Below are 16646 nucleotides of genomic sequence, written 5' to 3' on the forward strand. Positions count from 1 at the left end.
GGTATATAGATATATTTCACGTCAGTTGTATAAATATATGTAGAGATCATTCTCTGCGCTCGCGTAGAGAGTCGAAATTCGGAGCGAAATCGCGCTAATTTTGATTAAGTTTCGCAACCTCGACCTTCGTCATCCTTTGCAATTTGAATTATGTATTCCTTTGAGCTCGTTGGAAGTTGAACGCGATGATCGGGGCAATCACGGAGATTAGAACAGTTCCTGTCATTCGGCGTCAAGAGCGAGCGTCTGAAATTAGGGAAAGGAGCAATTTAATTCGCCCAACAGAGCTCAGGAAGGTGCTCTTTCGGAAAGCGAATCAAACTTTTATCAATAAGAAATGTTACATAATTAATCGTGTCACGTTTCTCCCTTTCTGCATCCTCTAAATTGGACCGAGTTAGATAATGTCGCGGAGTGATATTATGACTCGAATTACGAATTAGTTTGTCGAGGAACGCAAATTATATATATATATATGTATTTAACACAGGTATATCGGGAATATCGCGTATCAACATTTCATCCGAGTCTTTTCAAGCTAATATATATATATATATATATATATATATATATATATATATATATAGTGCAGAGCGAGAGAGTGCACAACTTTATATATCAAACATCGGCCGTCAATGTCCTGGGTGAACCACGAGCCAGCATCCTGCGTTGGTACTGATAGCACAGTTAATTATCTGTTGCGAGGGAACATTATGTGTCTGTGTGTTTGCGTAGACGCGATATTCCATGATACAAACACACATACATTCCTTGTATCGTGACGAAGATGAGATCCACCCAAATTTTCAGCATTGAAACTCCGCTTTGAATTATCAGCTTGTCGAAAATTTCACGAACCAGTTAAAATAACGTTGAAATAAAATATATTTGATCGTCCGTGGAATTTATCTCGCCAAATAAATATACGCGCGCTCGTAATTTGGGATGCTTGGAAAAACTCGTTGTATACATGTGAGTTTGTTGCGAAATCCTATTCACGCAGGTTCCTCCGATTTCAAGAGAGTCGAGCGCCGGTTCTCCATCCTGTCGTCCTTCTCCGACGCGAAACGAGAAGCATATGGGACAGGAAGAGGATATATATATTTTTGGCCTGGCACTCTTGGCTGCGTCGTCCGCCAAGAGTGACGAGAGTGAGGGAAGATGCATTCGCGCACGTGGTTGGGCGAAAAGACAATTCCACAAGTTCGGGACGATCCCTTTCGCCGAGCAATTCCCGGAAGATCGATCGTTTCCGAAGATCCCATAAAACTATTCCTAGGGGTTCGGAGAGAGGTCTCTCGTCTTCCACCCTTCTAGTCTTCTAACGTGAAATTGATAGCGCGAAACACATCATCGTTTGCTCCAAAATTCAAAAGTGTCCTCGTAAGTTCCGCTTCTTCAAATTTTTCCATCCAATCCCGTTTGTTATATATTTTCAATCGGGAATAATAATTTCGTGTCCTTATATATCGTCGAAACTTTCTCAAATCTGATTTTCCACGAGAGCTTCCGCTCTTTCCCGAGAGCTTCTCGTCCCCGATTCAGTCGAGCAGGTGCATCTTTATGGCGATAGCAATAATTTGCGCCATAAATGAAATACGAGGTCCACATTTCATTCTTTCTCTCTCGTAAGACGAGAGTCTCACGTACGGAGCCGCGCGCATATTAGAGTCAATTTATGCAAATGCGCGTGATTTTTTTTTCAAAATTGATATAAAGTGAAAATTATACGTTATTGAGAGTTAATAAAGTGTCTCTACGCGTAATAACGGTATGCCAATAATATGATACATATATACGATGATATACGAGCGAGACACACATACGCACACACACACCGAGACGCATTATTGACTTTATTAATACCAAATTACGACAATACGTGCGTTATGTCGTAGTTTATAATTATTATCGATAATTATAATCGCATTGCATTGCTGATGAGAAAATAAATATGTCATGGTGAACTCATGTCGTGTTGCGAAACGACTGGCGCAAGAAAAATATTAGATTTCATCAGACATAAAAATCTGATTTGTATATAATTTTCACGAAATTTGCCGGAAAAGCGTCACGATAATAAAACGATATAAAAATCTATCTCCGCCCGAATAATGGTATGTAATTCTCCAGACTTAATTGATCCCGTATAACAGGTTCGCTTGTGAAAATTTTTATATCAAGAATTGCTGCTGGATAATTAATTCGTTCCAATGATAGAATGGTCTTGATTACAGTATACAGGCATATATCACCACTCTTTCATCTATTAAAGTTTAACCTTAATCTCGCCTACAATATCCGTATTTCAGAAATAAAAGGTCCGTGTAAATGGCGCCGCCTCCGAATTAGCATATCGAGTGTAGCGAGAAAAAAAAAAAAAGAAAAAAAAGGAGCACGAGCTAGACTAATGGAGGCCAGCATCATGTGAGATACTAGCTTTTCCAGAGTGTCACGCCGCGCGGATATAAAAGACGGGACGAGTAACACGTACCTGTCCAAGGAAACCGCGACCAGGCTGTAGACGGAGGCCGCCACGGAGACGCCCTGTACATAAGCGACCGTCTTGCACATGAACCATCCCAGGATCCACGCTGAAACAGAGAAGTTCATAATTTATCGCTTCAAGTATCAAACTCACGGCGGCCACGCCGTCGAGAGCTTTTTAGCGCGGGCAACTTACGGCGGCTGAAATTCACGTGTTTGGCAAAAAAACGAATGCAAAGTGTACGAAGAGCACTTGGCGGACATACTAATTATACCCGCATTGCGAAAACCAAAATAAAAGAAAAACTATATTATGCAAAATATGAATTTGCTTAAGCGTAAAATTAGCGATAACGCAAATAGATTTGTTCTTCTTAAAGCAAACTGTATAAAATTGTATTCCAAAGTGGACTTTCTGTTTACAATTATTTACGTGTACACAAATTAATTAGCAGGTCATTTAAACGCAAAGAGTTGTTGCGCCGAACGTTTCTACTCGGAAAATTTAAATTAGGATCGATTAAACTAATATGAATAATGGAATGAAAAAAAAACGTAGCTGGCGATACGAACAAAAATAATTAGTATCTACTGTCATATTTACATTATTTAAATTTGTGTCTTCTCCAATTATAAGAATAAAATTACTTTTTCGAAGATGTACATATAAATTAATATAAAATAAGTAATATATATAAAATATAAAAATAACATCTGTGTTTTATATTATAATACAAAAAATTAATATTAAATATAAACATATATAATATTTGTATCGTGTTTGTATCAATTTTATTACGTATCACTTTGTCATTTGTGTCAAATTATTATATGTATTTTTAAAGAGAAAATAATTACTCCCACGAAAGTTCGAGGATAAAAAAGGTTGGAAACAACTAGGGTCATCGATCATTGTCCGCGATTGATGTCACGGTAAATAATTACCATAATTGAAAGCGTTTAATAACGCAATATGGTCAATGGAAAGTTTATCGCGTTCTCAGAATAATACTCAGTATTCAGGACTACATGGGAACGAGTGAGGAGGTAAATCCCTGTCGGAGAAAAGGTCGCTCGTACAAGTATCGAGCGATGCCTACTACTTCTGTGTGCAACATCATTGGGGTACAAACAAACATTTTATCTTCAACCAGATCCCGATCCCATAATTTTCGCCAGTTGGCGGCGCCAAAGTACTCTTTCACGGAAAAGTATTGCCATTTTTCCAAGTTTGGAAAGAATCGCGCTATAAATTTTACGGAATAGAGAGGAAAACGCGGGACTAGAGGCTGCAACTCGAGACTTTGATAACAAATATCGCGAGGTGGCAAAGTATTAAGATGGGTGTTGCCGGTGTGTCGAAAGCTGTGCCTGTTAATCGAATTCGATCGCTTTCTTTTAATCGAGCGACGACGACGCGTCGCCGCGCCGGTCGAATCAGGTTCGGTTCGCGTGTTATTCGACACTCGTATAGTACAAGTATTGTATGCACCGAGAGAGTGAATGGTGTACATACATATATACGCAACGAGGTCGCATAGAAAGGAACCTCCCGTGTATACTATTGCAAGCCGATAATTACTTGTTCCATCGAATACATAATTCTTCGATGCCGATAAGGCGAGTCGCGTGCATTAATAGTTCGCTTCGAAGGGTTTTATAAACGAGTGTGCGCGTTAATTCTCGCAATAGAAGGCATATTGATCATTTCTGAAAATTCAATCTCCGGAATATCAATTGATAATAAAATAATCATTTTTTCATTTATTTATAATAATATTTTATTAGTTTTTATTATTTTATCCCAGTATAAGATAACAGAGAGTTTAATGAAATTTTTGATTAAAGCTTAACTACTTCAAGCATTTAAAGTATTAATGTTAACTTTTCTCAACTTTCCAATTACATATTAAAATAAATTCCAAATATACGTTGAAATCTTCTTGTGCACATCTACCATTTAATGACGACTCTACACGTTTTATTGCATAAAAGTAATTAACTTTCGTGCGAGTGAAGCAATTTTTTCATAATGTTCAATCAGATATATTATGAATCCTACAGATTTTTAAAGTGCATGAATGGGAATTTAAATAATAAAATTATGACGTGTCTTTATAGAATGTGTTTCAAAATTAAACATACTAACTTAAAATATGAATTTAATCTCAAAACAAGTAAACAAATTTCTCTAGAGAAATGTCCGCAAATACCTTATTCGAGACATATTACACGGTTATATAATATGATACACACTTGTCTCCGTATCTGTACATTGTTAATTTTACAAGAAACCATATATATGTACAAGTACCGTATCGATATATCATTAAAAAAATATTTCGCGATTTCTTCAACGCTTTCATGAACTAAATATAATTTTGGTCTAATAATAAATAAGTGGACATTTAGATGCCATTTCTTTTGCAATATTTTTAGAAAAATTTTTTATTTTTAAGTTTCTGAATTCATATTTTAATCTTGAAACGCCCTGTACGTATATATAATTCTTCATCACAAAGAGTGAAAACAAGATTGTAACAGTAAAAGGAAATTAAAGAGACCTCGAAAAGTTTTGAAATTCAATTCATCAATTCGATCTTTTGGTTTCAAAGCTTAGACAGAAAATTCGCTTTCGCTGAATGTTGGTTTGATTCGCGCAATATTCCCGGTAAGTTTTACGGTTACAATGAACGAGGACCTTCAAAATACCGTGAAAAATATCGTGGTCATTGTCGCGCTAATAAGGACGCGCGTCATGGATGACGGAAGTTGAATCACGGAAGAAACTTTCACGGAGATCCGCTCGAAAGTCCCCGTACATCCCCGACGGGACATTCGGAAAGTTTTTCACTGAATAATGCGCAGACGTTTACGTGACTAGTGTGTAGGGGATACAAGTTTCCGAGACGAGAGCAGTCCACGATTTCGAGATAAACGCGAGCTAGTTGGAGTTAAATCGACGTCTTTGTTTCTTCTTGGGCGGCAAAACTTGCTACTTATTTATTATCGGGGGAAGAATTGCTAGACGGATAGATAACACGTATCCGGAGTGGAGGATATACACATCAGGGTTCGCGTCAAGATCGTCGAGGTAATCTGGCGCATGAATAACTTGCGACGAGAGATGGAGAAAAGAGGTAGCCTCGCGCTACATATATAATCGTTTTATTAGCCGTTTGTAGCTATGTAATTACATAATCGTCCCGTGCGAGTGGTATTAGTATTTTCCTTTCTGTTTCACGGTGAGAGAGAGAGAAATATCGATTGCGCCACTTTACAAAGGCTAATGCAAGTGGAGAACCAGTTTCATAACGCAACGTATAATAACGATTGATAATGATGATAAACACACTCCGACAACTACGCGAAAACTACGCGATTCGCGCGCACGTGTATTATTTTTTTGCATTTTTTATTTTTTCGGTATTGAAAGAGATTTTCTCTCAACAGCAAGGCCGCCCAAATAGTTTTCACCAATGTTGCGCGACTACTTTATACATGTTTTTCGATAATTCAAATTAATGCCCTGCTCGTTCTCTCATTCATCTACCAACTCTAATAAATGTAAAATGTCACATATTATTACTCGCGAGTCACACTCATTATTTATATTTTTTATTCACCACCTTCATTTACATCGGTAATAATAATATATAATTTTCTGTTCGAAATTGTCATTTTAATTTTGTAGGTATTTAATTTTTTATGGTGACTTATAGTTAATTATGTACATATGTCATACTAATTACATCACATTATAAAAGATGTAAAAAACTGTGAAGTCACCAGATGATAATTAAAAAATGATAGTAATTTAATCGACCAACTCTGGCAAAATAAGTGATCTTAACATATTATATTAAATTATAATAAAAAACCTAAAACGATAATTAAAAAGTAATATTGATACATTTGTATGCATGTTTTATTCAATTTTTCTACTTTTTACAGACTTATTATATTTGTTTTTACTAAAATTTTTATTTATTTATTGTTAATACGAAAAATAATTTACTCTTTCGAAAAACTGTTTTAAAATGACAGAAATAAAATATATATGTTTAGAAAAATTAGTGCATTTTAAACAAGTACAAAACAATAGAATTATTGCTATGAAATAAAGGCAATAATTCTATTGATAATTTTGTAAAAGTTTTTCATAATTTTGAATAACTCATCCTATCAAAATGATTCATTAAATTCATAACTTTATAATAACGCGAATATATTATTATCAAACAAAGACAAGATAATTGCATAATTTTATAAAAATTATAATTTAAAATAAAATGCATATTATAATTTCTATTGTGCGATTCACGTTTCTCTTTGTATACAGTCGGAAGAACCTTTTAAAATCTATCGCGCGAAAAACTGAAAGAAACAATTGCGTTTGAAAATGTAACCATTTCTCGGTGACAGAAGTCGAAGGTAATCTCGAAAACGCGCAATGTCATGTGTTAATGACGTTTTTCCTTTGGCGGCCTTCACTCGGCGCAAGAAAAAAGGCGAAAAAGGTCGCTCTTGATCGCCTACTATAACCATAAGCAAGGTCCGATCAGATCGGTTAATGGTAAGTGTATATTATAGAGTCACGTCTCTGATCGTAAAAATGTCAAATTTTTATTAGCACATACGTATGTGTATATAGACGCAACGCACGAGCAATGCCGTCTGTCTGCATATCACTTTCACTATCTACGGTCTATTGGATAAGCCAATATACATTCTTCGCTGGGTAAAATCTACGCACACAGCTGTGATCCACACTCTACGTCACATTATGCTTATAAATGTCCTATTAGTTTAGCTAAACAGGAAGAGCTTACAGCTGTTTTGCGAGCCGAAAGCATAGTATATTACTAAGGGGGTAGTTAAATGACAGAAGAGAATCTCTCATTTTGTATATTCAAATATATATGTGTGTATATTGAGATCATTTCAGAGATAGATCTTCCGAATATATATATGCATATATCAGCTTCTCGTTAAATTTATTTCGATTATTCTAAAAAGAGCATTTCAGAAGTGGACCAAGTATTTTAATTAAAATTAAATACATCTACCCTATCAATTTTTTACAGCACATTTCTGAAATTATATTGAAACCCGTTAATAACGTATAAAATATATAACGTATATAATATATAACGTAAATATATAATTTTATATTTTATATATGTTCTCAATATAAAATAACTGAAGATGAAAATATCGATGTCAATATTTCTATCGATTCGCGAGTAGATTTCATTTCACAGTTTAGATTGAAGATAGGCCAACTTAAATGAGAAGTAGATCACAGATTAATTTAAGATCGGGGTCATCGCGACTCCCGAAATTCTCCTTCTTTATCAAGATGGAGTGCATGTTATATGTAAAAATCATCAAAAGCAACTTATTAAAACTTATAACAACGGTAGAACATTTTAATTAATTTAAAAAGATATTGATCCATAATATTTAGAGAGAGAGAGATATATATAATCGCACAATTTCCTTTCTAGTTAATGTGACAATTCTCTTTTACAAATAAATATTTCTTAGATATGTTAGATATCTGATTAGAATTCCAGAATACTCCAAATTCACTCTTCTTTTCTAAAACTTTGGACAATCTACTATTGTGCATGTGCTTTTTTCTAGATTATAATTTCAACGCTACTCTTCTAATTACGAGACTCTTGTACAAGGAACACTCAATAATACCTCGTCTGTCACGAGACTGCACAAAGAAGTAATCGTGAAGCCCGTGATGTTGCCATAGAGAGCCGAAGATGAGAGCGCGTCTTATGGGCTCGGATACGTGGTGACAGTGTCATGGACCACAACACGTTCTCGGACATATCGGAATCCTTCCTATATCGACGGGAGAATAAGAGAAAAGTACAGGGGGCATGTAATTGCTGCGCCATGAATCAGCAGTTGACGTCTCTGCGTCGCGCAATTTTCGCAATTTCGCTTCTCTCGCTCCGGCTATTTATCTTATTCCACATTCCATTTCATCGTGCAAAAACGATACCGAAATATTTCCCGATGATCTCGAATACACGCAAAAAGATATTACGCACGAGTACAATTTTACAATTTTGGCACGAATAAAATCCAACCAGAAAATGTGCTATTAATAAACGGAACTTATTTTAAAATTTAACTTTTTATATATTGATAAATTACAGATAAAATTCTATTAATTTACTAATATTTTTGAATAACGTAAAATGTATTATTATTACATATGTAAATCAAGAAGTATGATATACATATATGGATAATTACATTGTTATATATGTATATAAATTATTAATTTCTATTTCATATTTATGGTTTATCGGGAAACACTATATAGGATCTCTTTAGAATTCTCCGTTACATATAAATTTAAAATAATAAAAAATATATAATAAATCTACTTTACTCTAAAATTTAGTCTTGTATGCTGTTAAATCCAGCTTCTCGCGAGACGATATACGAGATTCATAATTCATATAGTCGTCAAACCTTGTAAAATTTAGAACTTGTGAAACGTTCGATTTCGATTTGTCTAATATCCGAACTAGGTGGAAAGAAGCATCCATCCAAGTTCCAATGAGAATGGAAAAGAGCGAAAAAACTTATTGTACGCTTCACGTGTATGTAAGAGAGACATATATTACTTCATCGTGGAGCATCGTTGAAAATGGAATGAGAATTGAAATTTCGTGCAATTCGGAACAGTGTCGGGCGGAATCCCTTCCCTCTCATCGTCAAATATACGTATACATAGTCGGATCCAACGGAAGCGCATTGCAATATAAGACCTTGCGCGCCGAGTGCGGATAACGTCTGAGATTTTACTGTTTGCGAGAGACATTTCACTGTAAAAGTTCCGCGTCTACATCCTCGCGCGTGAATTACTCGCCAACTTCTCTCGGGATACTCTATAAAGGCTACGCATGAAGTCATAAAAAGATTCTTATCGGAGAGGTATAATGGCCTGGTCAGAGAATTCTTATTAATTTTACGTGCTTCGCATCGTTTCGGATAAAAGTTAAGTGAAAGTCAGGGACAAGCGGAAATTTTGAATTGTGACACTATTTTCAGATGCATTTCCGAACAAGTATGATATAAAATTCTCTCGAATATCTCTGGCCTTCATTTTAGTAAAATATTCAAATTTCAGCGCACATAAATTTATATAACGACATCGATGCGTATTATTGAATCAAAGACGAGAATCGATATTTTTCGATATTTTTAATCAAACGTTTTGCTTCTGTTGATGATTTATTATAAGATATGCATGCACTTCTGAAAGATATAATTTCGTGCATGTACATTTTGGCTATCACGTTAGCTACGACGATAGTCGATCTTCGCGACGTCAGCCGAGCAGAAGGAATTTCAATCGAGAAGCCGTGACCTCGTTGGACCAACGATATCAGCACACCCTGGTCCGAGGGTGGTCGCCTTTTCCGAACCGGAAAAATCACAAAGATTGATTCGCGCCGTGTCGACTTTGAGGGAATGTCTGCTTATCTTATCGATTATTCTAAAGAGAACTTTCAGGCAGATTAGGTCACTAGAAAATGCACTTTGCCGCGTCCTACTTGAGCAAAGGTGGAAGAAAGGGACGAGCGAAGAAACGAGAGTAAATTAATGTGTCGCGTGACGATCAGGTGTTCCTAGACCGATCTGAACCTCAACTATACGTATGCATGCGACTTTGTTTTCGTATGTCGCGATAATATTGGGGAGCCCCGCTGTTGTACTATAATTAATCTAAATCACGAACGTTTCCACTGGATATGGAGTAACGACTATCAAAAATGGCAGAAATATAAGATGCTAATAATATATCCATTATACATATCTGATATTCTCACATTGAATTCTGAGTAAAATTGTTTTCTGATATGTTAACTTAAACGATTTGCAATTGTTTTCAGATTTTGAAAATTTAAAGTTAAATACATTTATATTAGAAAACGATATACAACTTGATCATTATTATATCGTACTAGCAATAAAAACTTGCATTTGGAAAAATATATATATATATATCATAATGACGTAAAGAGTAAACTATTAATAGTGTTGAAACTTGCTTGTATTAATTTTTTCATTACTCGCAACAAAATCTGATTGTGAGCTTATATGCACCAAATTTATCTCTTTCAAAGTTCATTAAAGAAGATATAAAAAAAAGAAAGAAGAAAGGAGCTAAGCCAAAAAAAAGAAAGGAAGAGTTAATAAAGCGAATAAGCACATAAATCGCAAATATGTTGGGGGAATAAAAATGTCTGCCTGATTTTTAAGATATATTTTATTATATTTAAATAAATTGTATAAAGAAAATAATTTTGTATGTTATTTATATACTTTATTGTTTAAGAAAAAATCCTTTCCAAACAGGATATAACCAAATTCGGGTTGCATTTTCATCATGAGTTTATTTGATGCAGTATCTCTTTAAAGCCATCGTTTTTCTAGCTTATTATGCTCCAGGAAATTTTTCTCTCAAGAAATATGCGCCGTGGAGTTGTTATCCAGAGTTGCAACGTGCTTATCGGATTGCCAGGTATACAGGTGTTGAATGAATCATACTACATGTATAAAGTATCATAATAATGGATAATACTATTTATAAAACGCAAGAAAGATATTTTTAACACTAATTATTCAAAAACCATTAGAGCTTTTGAATATTTTTAGAGAGTCAAATGTTACATTTAAAATGAGTTTTCCTTAAAGTGACTCGATATAGAAAATCTCTACATCATATAAAACTTATATTGACAGATATTGAAGCATTTCACAATCTCTGATTCTCTCATGAAAATAACAACGAAAAGTACAAGCTCAAAAACGAAGAAAGGAAACGGGAAACGAATGGACATCATCGGCTTTAACATAGTCCAATTCAGACATCTATATCTCCATTATATGCAGCCGACGAATTCTGTCATAATATATCCCAAAGCATTCTCGATAGTTTGCGAAACCGCTTGTCGGGAATTTATCGATAAAGACGCGACCGTATCATTCCTAAAATGTCGATGAAGATATTCAGCAGTGAAACAGATTTTCACAGGAAAAAATCTATAATTGAAAACTATGTTTTCCCGCTATATCGTATTCGGAAAAAGAAAAAGGAAGATAAAGAAATGATCTTTTTATAGTTGCGTTTAATTTTAGCTTTTGAAAAGTTTGTAGTCTTAAGTGACGAAAGTCAGTCGGTATTAATATCTATCGTCTATGGAAAAACGCATGAATAAGGAACGAAGGCGGTGGATCCGAACGTAGGGCTCTGATCTAGATACGCGAGCGCGCGCGGGGTTTGGTGGTGCGGTAGCCTCTATGTAGGACAACCCGGTATTGTACAGCCCCGTTCGTCGCGTTCTGCGACTGCGTGAGACCTCTCCTCGGGACACTGCCCCGGTTTCGAATACCTTCAAGGTCTCCCGCTGGCGCGGCACCGCGACGCGATTCCCGCCCGCCGATGTCAGGTGCTATAGGAAAACGGTAGCATCGCTCAGCCGGGTTAATCGAGTTTTCCACCACTCGAGTCTCTCGATATTTTTCCGGTGTGACGTGAACAACCAAGTGGCGACGTTCGATCAAAAATGTCGCGTTTACGCGTGATTGACGGGAAATCCCTGCGAGAGCAGATTCGATGTCGTATCTGAACCTAGAATACACTGTTTGCAATCTGTCACTTATTTTATGGATCCTTGTAATCTAGTATTTTCAGTGAAAGTTGATCAGACATTTTACGACGTATACCTTCTTTGGGTCCAATATGAAGGATATCTTGGTCGAATTGAAATATGAAAATTCTATGAATATATGTAAGTTCTTAATCTGAAAAATAGTGCAAATTATCCTGACGCACTTTCATCCCTCTCGCATGCTGGGAACCAACTTCCTACACGTTCATTATTCCGTAATTCAGAGTCGATTGCAGGTGCAACACGGTTAAACCGCATAGAGGCGTGTCGAGGGTGCGATTTTCTTTTCAATTAATTAATAAGAATTTCTCTTTCCAGACCCAGAGTTTCTCAAATCGCTTGGTCTGCATATGTCGAGTCTGAATTTCGCGCGGGGAAGAAGGATAGGGGTGCGAAGCGAATGAGGGAGGTAGTGACCTAGTACAAGTGGCCGAGATGCATGACCCGAATACCGGCGCTGTACAGGTGTGCGGTGTGTCCCACTGGCCTCTACTCTCTTCGAGGCTTCAAAGTGGCTTCAAACACGCCGTCCCGAGGTCGGAAAAAAAAGTCCCGAGGGAGATGCGCGAAGACAGAATACCGTCTCGATCCCTATCGCGCGATATCGGTGCTAAAAGATCCTATCCTGACTATTAGGCACGCTGATGAGGCCGGCCTTTATCCTTGGTCGAATGCATAGTCTCTCTATTATGTAACTGAAACAGTTCATCAAGATTATAGCGGCCGGCTATAATCTCAATGACAATACACGGGTATGTCTGTGACATCAATACCGAAGATCAACTAATTGCCTTATTAATATTATTAATCGTTCCTTACGTCTATCTGTCGCGCCAATAAGGGCCGCGAAAATAATAAATGTCATTTTTTTAATCAGACATTTTTCAGAGTAAGAGAGAGAAAGAGGTCGCTTGAAATTCAATTCTTGAGAGATCAATCATTTTTAAATATTAAGGTTGAAAATAAAAATTGCCTTTCGCGATCAAGGTCTCGAAATGTAATTAAATAATTTACCGTCCGTGTAATAAGTTTCGGTGGTAAGAAAAACTGAGCGATTTACATTATACTTGCGCGGTTACAACCGTAATGTTAAAACCGTAAAATCTTTCCCCAATCGAGAAGTCCACCGGCGCGGCGCCGCTATCGCGATTACAGTACCGGAGTGATTTATGTTCGTCTTTGGCAAACAGCAAATCCGCGTCTCTCGCGACGAATTTCCTAGATAATAGCTGCCCCGCAAAGTCGGTATCGCGCAATCAAGTTGCAGTCGTCGAAATAGCGGCCTTCGAAGCTTAAGACTGACATCTTGAGCAAAAGTCACGCCCGGGTGCGTCTTCACGTACGTCTTTGGTTCTCTTGTAGAACGTGAGTTAGTGCTTTCATCCGAAATATACGAAGGAAGAAGGCGGAGCGCGCCCGACGTGACGAAGCGGGACGGTTTGCGGCTTGCGACCATAAAACACGACGGAATACCGTGCACGAAATTGCGATCTCGATCTGAAGCTCCAAAGTCGACTATCAAGAAAGAGAGACTCGCGCGGAAGACATCGTCCATCCTAACGATATATATCTTCGCGTAGTAGCTCTCTCTCTCTTTCCGTAAAACTCTATCCTCCTCGATGGAACAACTTTTAAATGAAGATAGGAAGTTATTAGAGTCCCTGAAACGTTTAGCCCTTTTACGAGAGATTCGCTCTCTTCAATCTTATTAGGGCTTGCACTTGGCTGCACGATACATCCGACAGTCAACTGTGTAATCATGCGTGTATTTCTCATGGATCTAAATGTGTATTATTCCGTAAAAAAAGTGACTGTGGATTCTTCCGGTGCAATTAAATTTATTATCGTAACGAAATACCGTACACACATATATTCGATGTCCAATACAAAAGAAAAACGCTGACGACGGTAAAAAGCAGTAACGTTTTTTGCGATGTCGGCAAAAAACGTTCGAGCGCGGCGCGATACATTAGACAATAAAAATTAATAGGCTACTGTACACGTGTATGCCTCTGTACCTGTACCTGTCTGTACTATCCAGACCACAAACCGTGCAGATATCCGCTAGTCTGTGACCCAAATACGTAATTATCTTTTCGCGTGGCACGACCTTGGACGGACCAAGTCTAAACTGGGCCATGTCTCTGTATCTGACCAGGTTCACTCGCGACGAGTCACCTGTTCGATCGTTCGCGGTTTTCCATCGCAAAAGTTCAAGGAACCCGGCGATGAGGAGAGAGAGAATACAATTTCTCCAAAAAATCTATCCAAATAAACGTTTGACCGAAATATACACTATTATCGAGAGATAATCCAACTGTGATGATCCGAGATGACGTTTGAAAATGACATTTTCAGAAGAACCGTGGACCATTCGTCCGAGACAAAGTAAAGGAGAAAGAGAGACTTGGAAAATATCGCCTCGGTGGCTTCTCTTGACCGAGAACAAAAGGGAGGTACGCCGCCGGCTAATCACCTTCGGGTAAACTCACCTCTCTCTTCCACGGCCACCCCTTCCAACCCTCCCGTCAACTAGGACGCCGACCTAGTTAGTTCACCTGTAGACACACGGTGCCAACACACCCAGATGCAGGCGCAAAACATACCACCCTGATAGGTGTACGCACGCGTATGTACTTTTCCGTTGCGGTTGCACGCAGAAAACCATCTCCCTGCGACTCGCATTTTCAACGCGGATCGCTTACATTTTTCGAGTCGCGTTATAATGAAGCTTGAAATTGAACAAGGTAGCGCGTTTTCTCGCTGTAAAAATTAATTCTTCTTAGAAATTAAAATTTTAAACACATTAGTGGAAAATTTACGTAAAAATTAATAAATTAGTTTTCTAACAATATAGTCGATTTAATTAAATTAAAACTGAAATATAAAATAACTTTTTGCAACTTTAAACTTTTTGGAATTGCAACGATTTCGAGATCGAAATTATATTTTCAATAGTTCATATAAGAAATCTATGAGAAATAATGATTCTTTCTCGTAATTAAAAAGAGAGCATTTTATTTCTGATTGCGAATCGTTAAAAAATGACAGAAGCAACCTTGACCGGTCGCGCCATTGCGAATTAATTGGCGAAACAGTTCTCATCAATCAACCCCGATTGTCGCTAAAGGACGAGGTCGCGTTTGGGAAAGTTTCGAAGTCGAAAATCATATTCATTGGATGGCGTCCTACGATACGCGAAGTAGAGAAGAATAAACGCGTGCGGAACGTCGAAGAGGGTAGAACGATGAGCCGCTAACGGGGTCGAAGTCGGGGGGTGAGTTGGAGTTTGATCGGCCGATGTAGGCCAGGCGAGAGTGTTGGCCCCTCTCTTGCCTTGACACGAATACAGGTTATACGGTTTGGGTCAGGTTATCGGTGTGCCGCGCTTTTCAAATTCTACGAAGCGGCAGACATAACGCGAGATAAATACGGACAAAGCACACGCATCCGATCGGATTAAAGGGATGTACGTATCGTCTGGAAAAGGGAGATCTCTCTTCTTGAGTCGGCTTGCTTTTTCTTCAATTAACTTTTTTCTTCTCGGATTTTTGGACCCTCGACATAAAATTAGAGAGAAGATTATCGTGAAGCTCCATTATACTTTATATCGCGCTATATAGAATTAACGGATGAGTTTTCTAGAACCGAATAAATCTCGCTTTCTTTACACGTATACAATCTTGGCACGAGATATTATACCGAGATCGGCTTCTTTCCAATTTTTAAACATCAAAGTGCGAATAACTCGCGAGTTTGCATACATTGTGGTCTGTATAGAATTGTAAATCTGTAAGTTATACAGATAATTTATTATACATATACAGTCAGGATGATCGTGCGATCTATTTCGCACTATCGTGTACACATGAGATTATCGGGTCCATTTATATAACTCGACGTGTATAAAGCGTTTCAGAAAGATATACAGAATCTCTCAAGAAGTTTCTAATCTTAATTTTAAAGTCAGATTCTCTCTCCTAGCTGAGTTCGAGTTCCTCTTACGAATTCAGACAAATCCTGCATAGATGACGTGAACGATTTTTCTTACAAAGTGAATGAATCTCTTTGCTCACACGATATATTTTTTTAGTATTTAGTTTTGATAATCAAGTTTTGCATTTTAAAAATGTATAAAAAGAGAGAGAGTAAAAAGCATATTTAATATTTATTAAAAACTAAATATAAATTAAATACAAATTGGCCTAAATCTCATGTTGCAATAAGTTGTTTGTAATCTCGTTTACACTCATCGACAAAAATTTAAACAGTAAAACATATCCAATAATTTTTCACAAAATTTTTATTCGTCACAGATAGATGTTTAAACAATTTCAGCTTGAATGAGCATGCATGTCAAGAATGACCACCACTGCATAATTATTGCTACTGTCATACCATTAATACGTAATTTCATTGTTAACAGATGTATTTTTCTGCTGCTTA

General features: G+C 37.0%; 1 protein-coding gene across 1 annotated transcript in view; it reads right to left on the reverse strand.

The window, feature by feature from the left end:
- The window catches only part of SIFR (SIFamide receptor), a 40080-nt gene that overhangs the window by 14172 nt on the left and 9262 nt on the right, over window positions 1-16646 (reverse strand). The window contains exon 2 of the mRNA XM_029301027.2: window positions 2495-2594. Coding sequence (XP_029156860.1) covers window positions 2495-2594 — 100 coding nt within the window. The remainder of the gene's footprint in view (window positions 1-2494; window positions 2595-16646) is intronic.

This window comes from Nylanderia fulva, unplaced genomic scaffold, assembly GCF_048542155.1.
Source record: "Nylanderia fulva isolate GAGA-0341 unplaced genomic scaffold, ASM4854215v1 Scaffold23, whole genome shotgun sequence".
In the NCBI taxonomy this organism is placed as follows: Eukaryota; Metazoa; Arthropoda; class Insecta; order Hymenoptera; family Formicidae; genus Nylanderia; species Nylanderia fulva.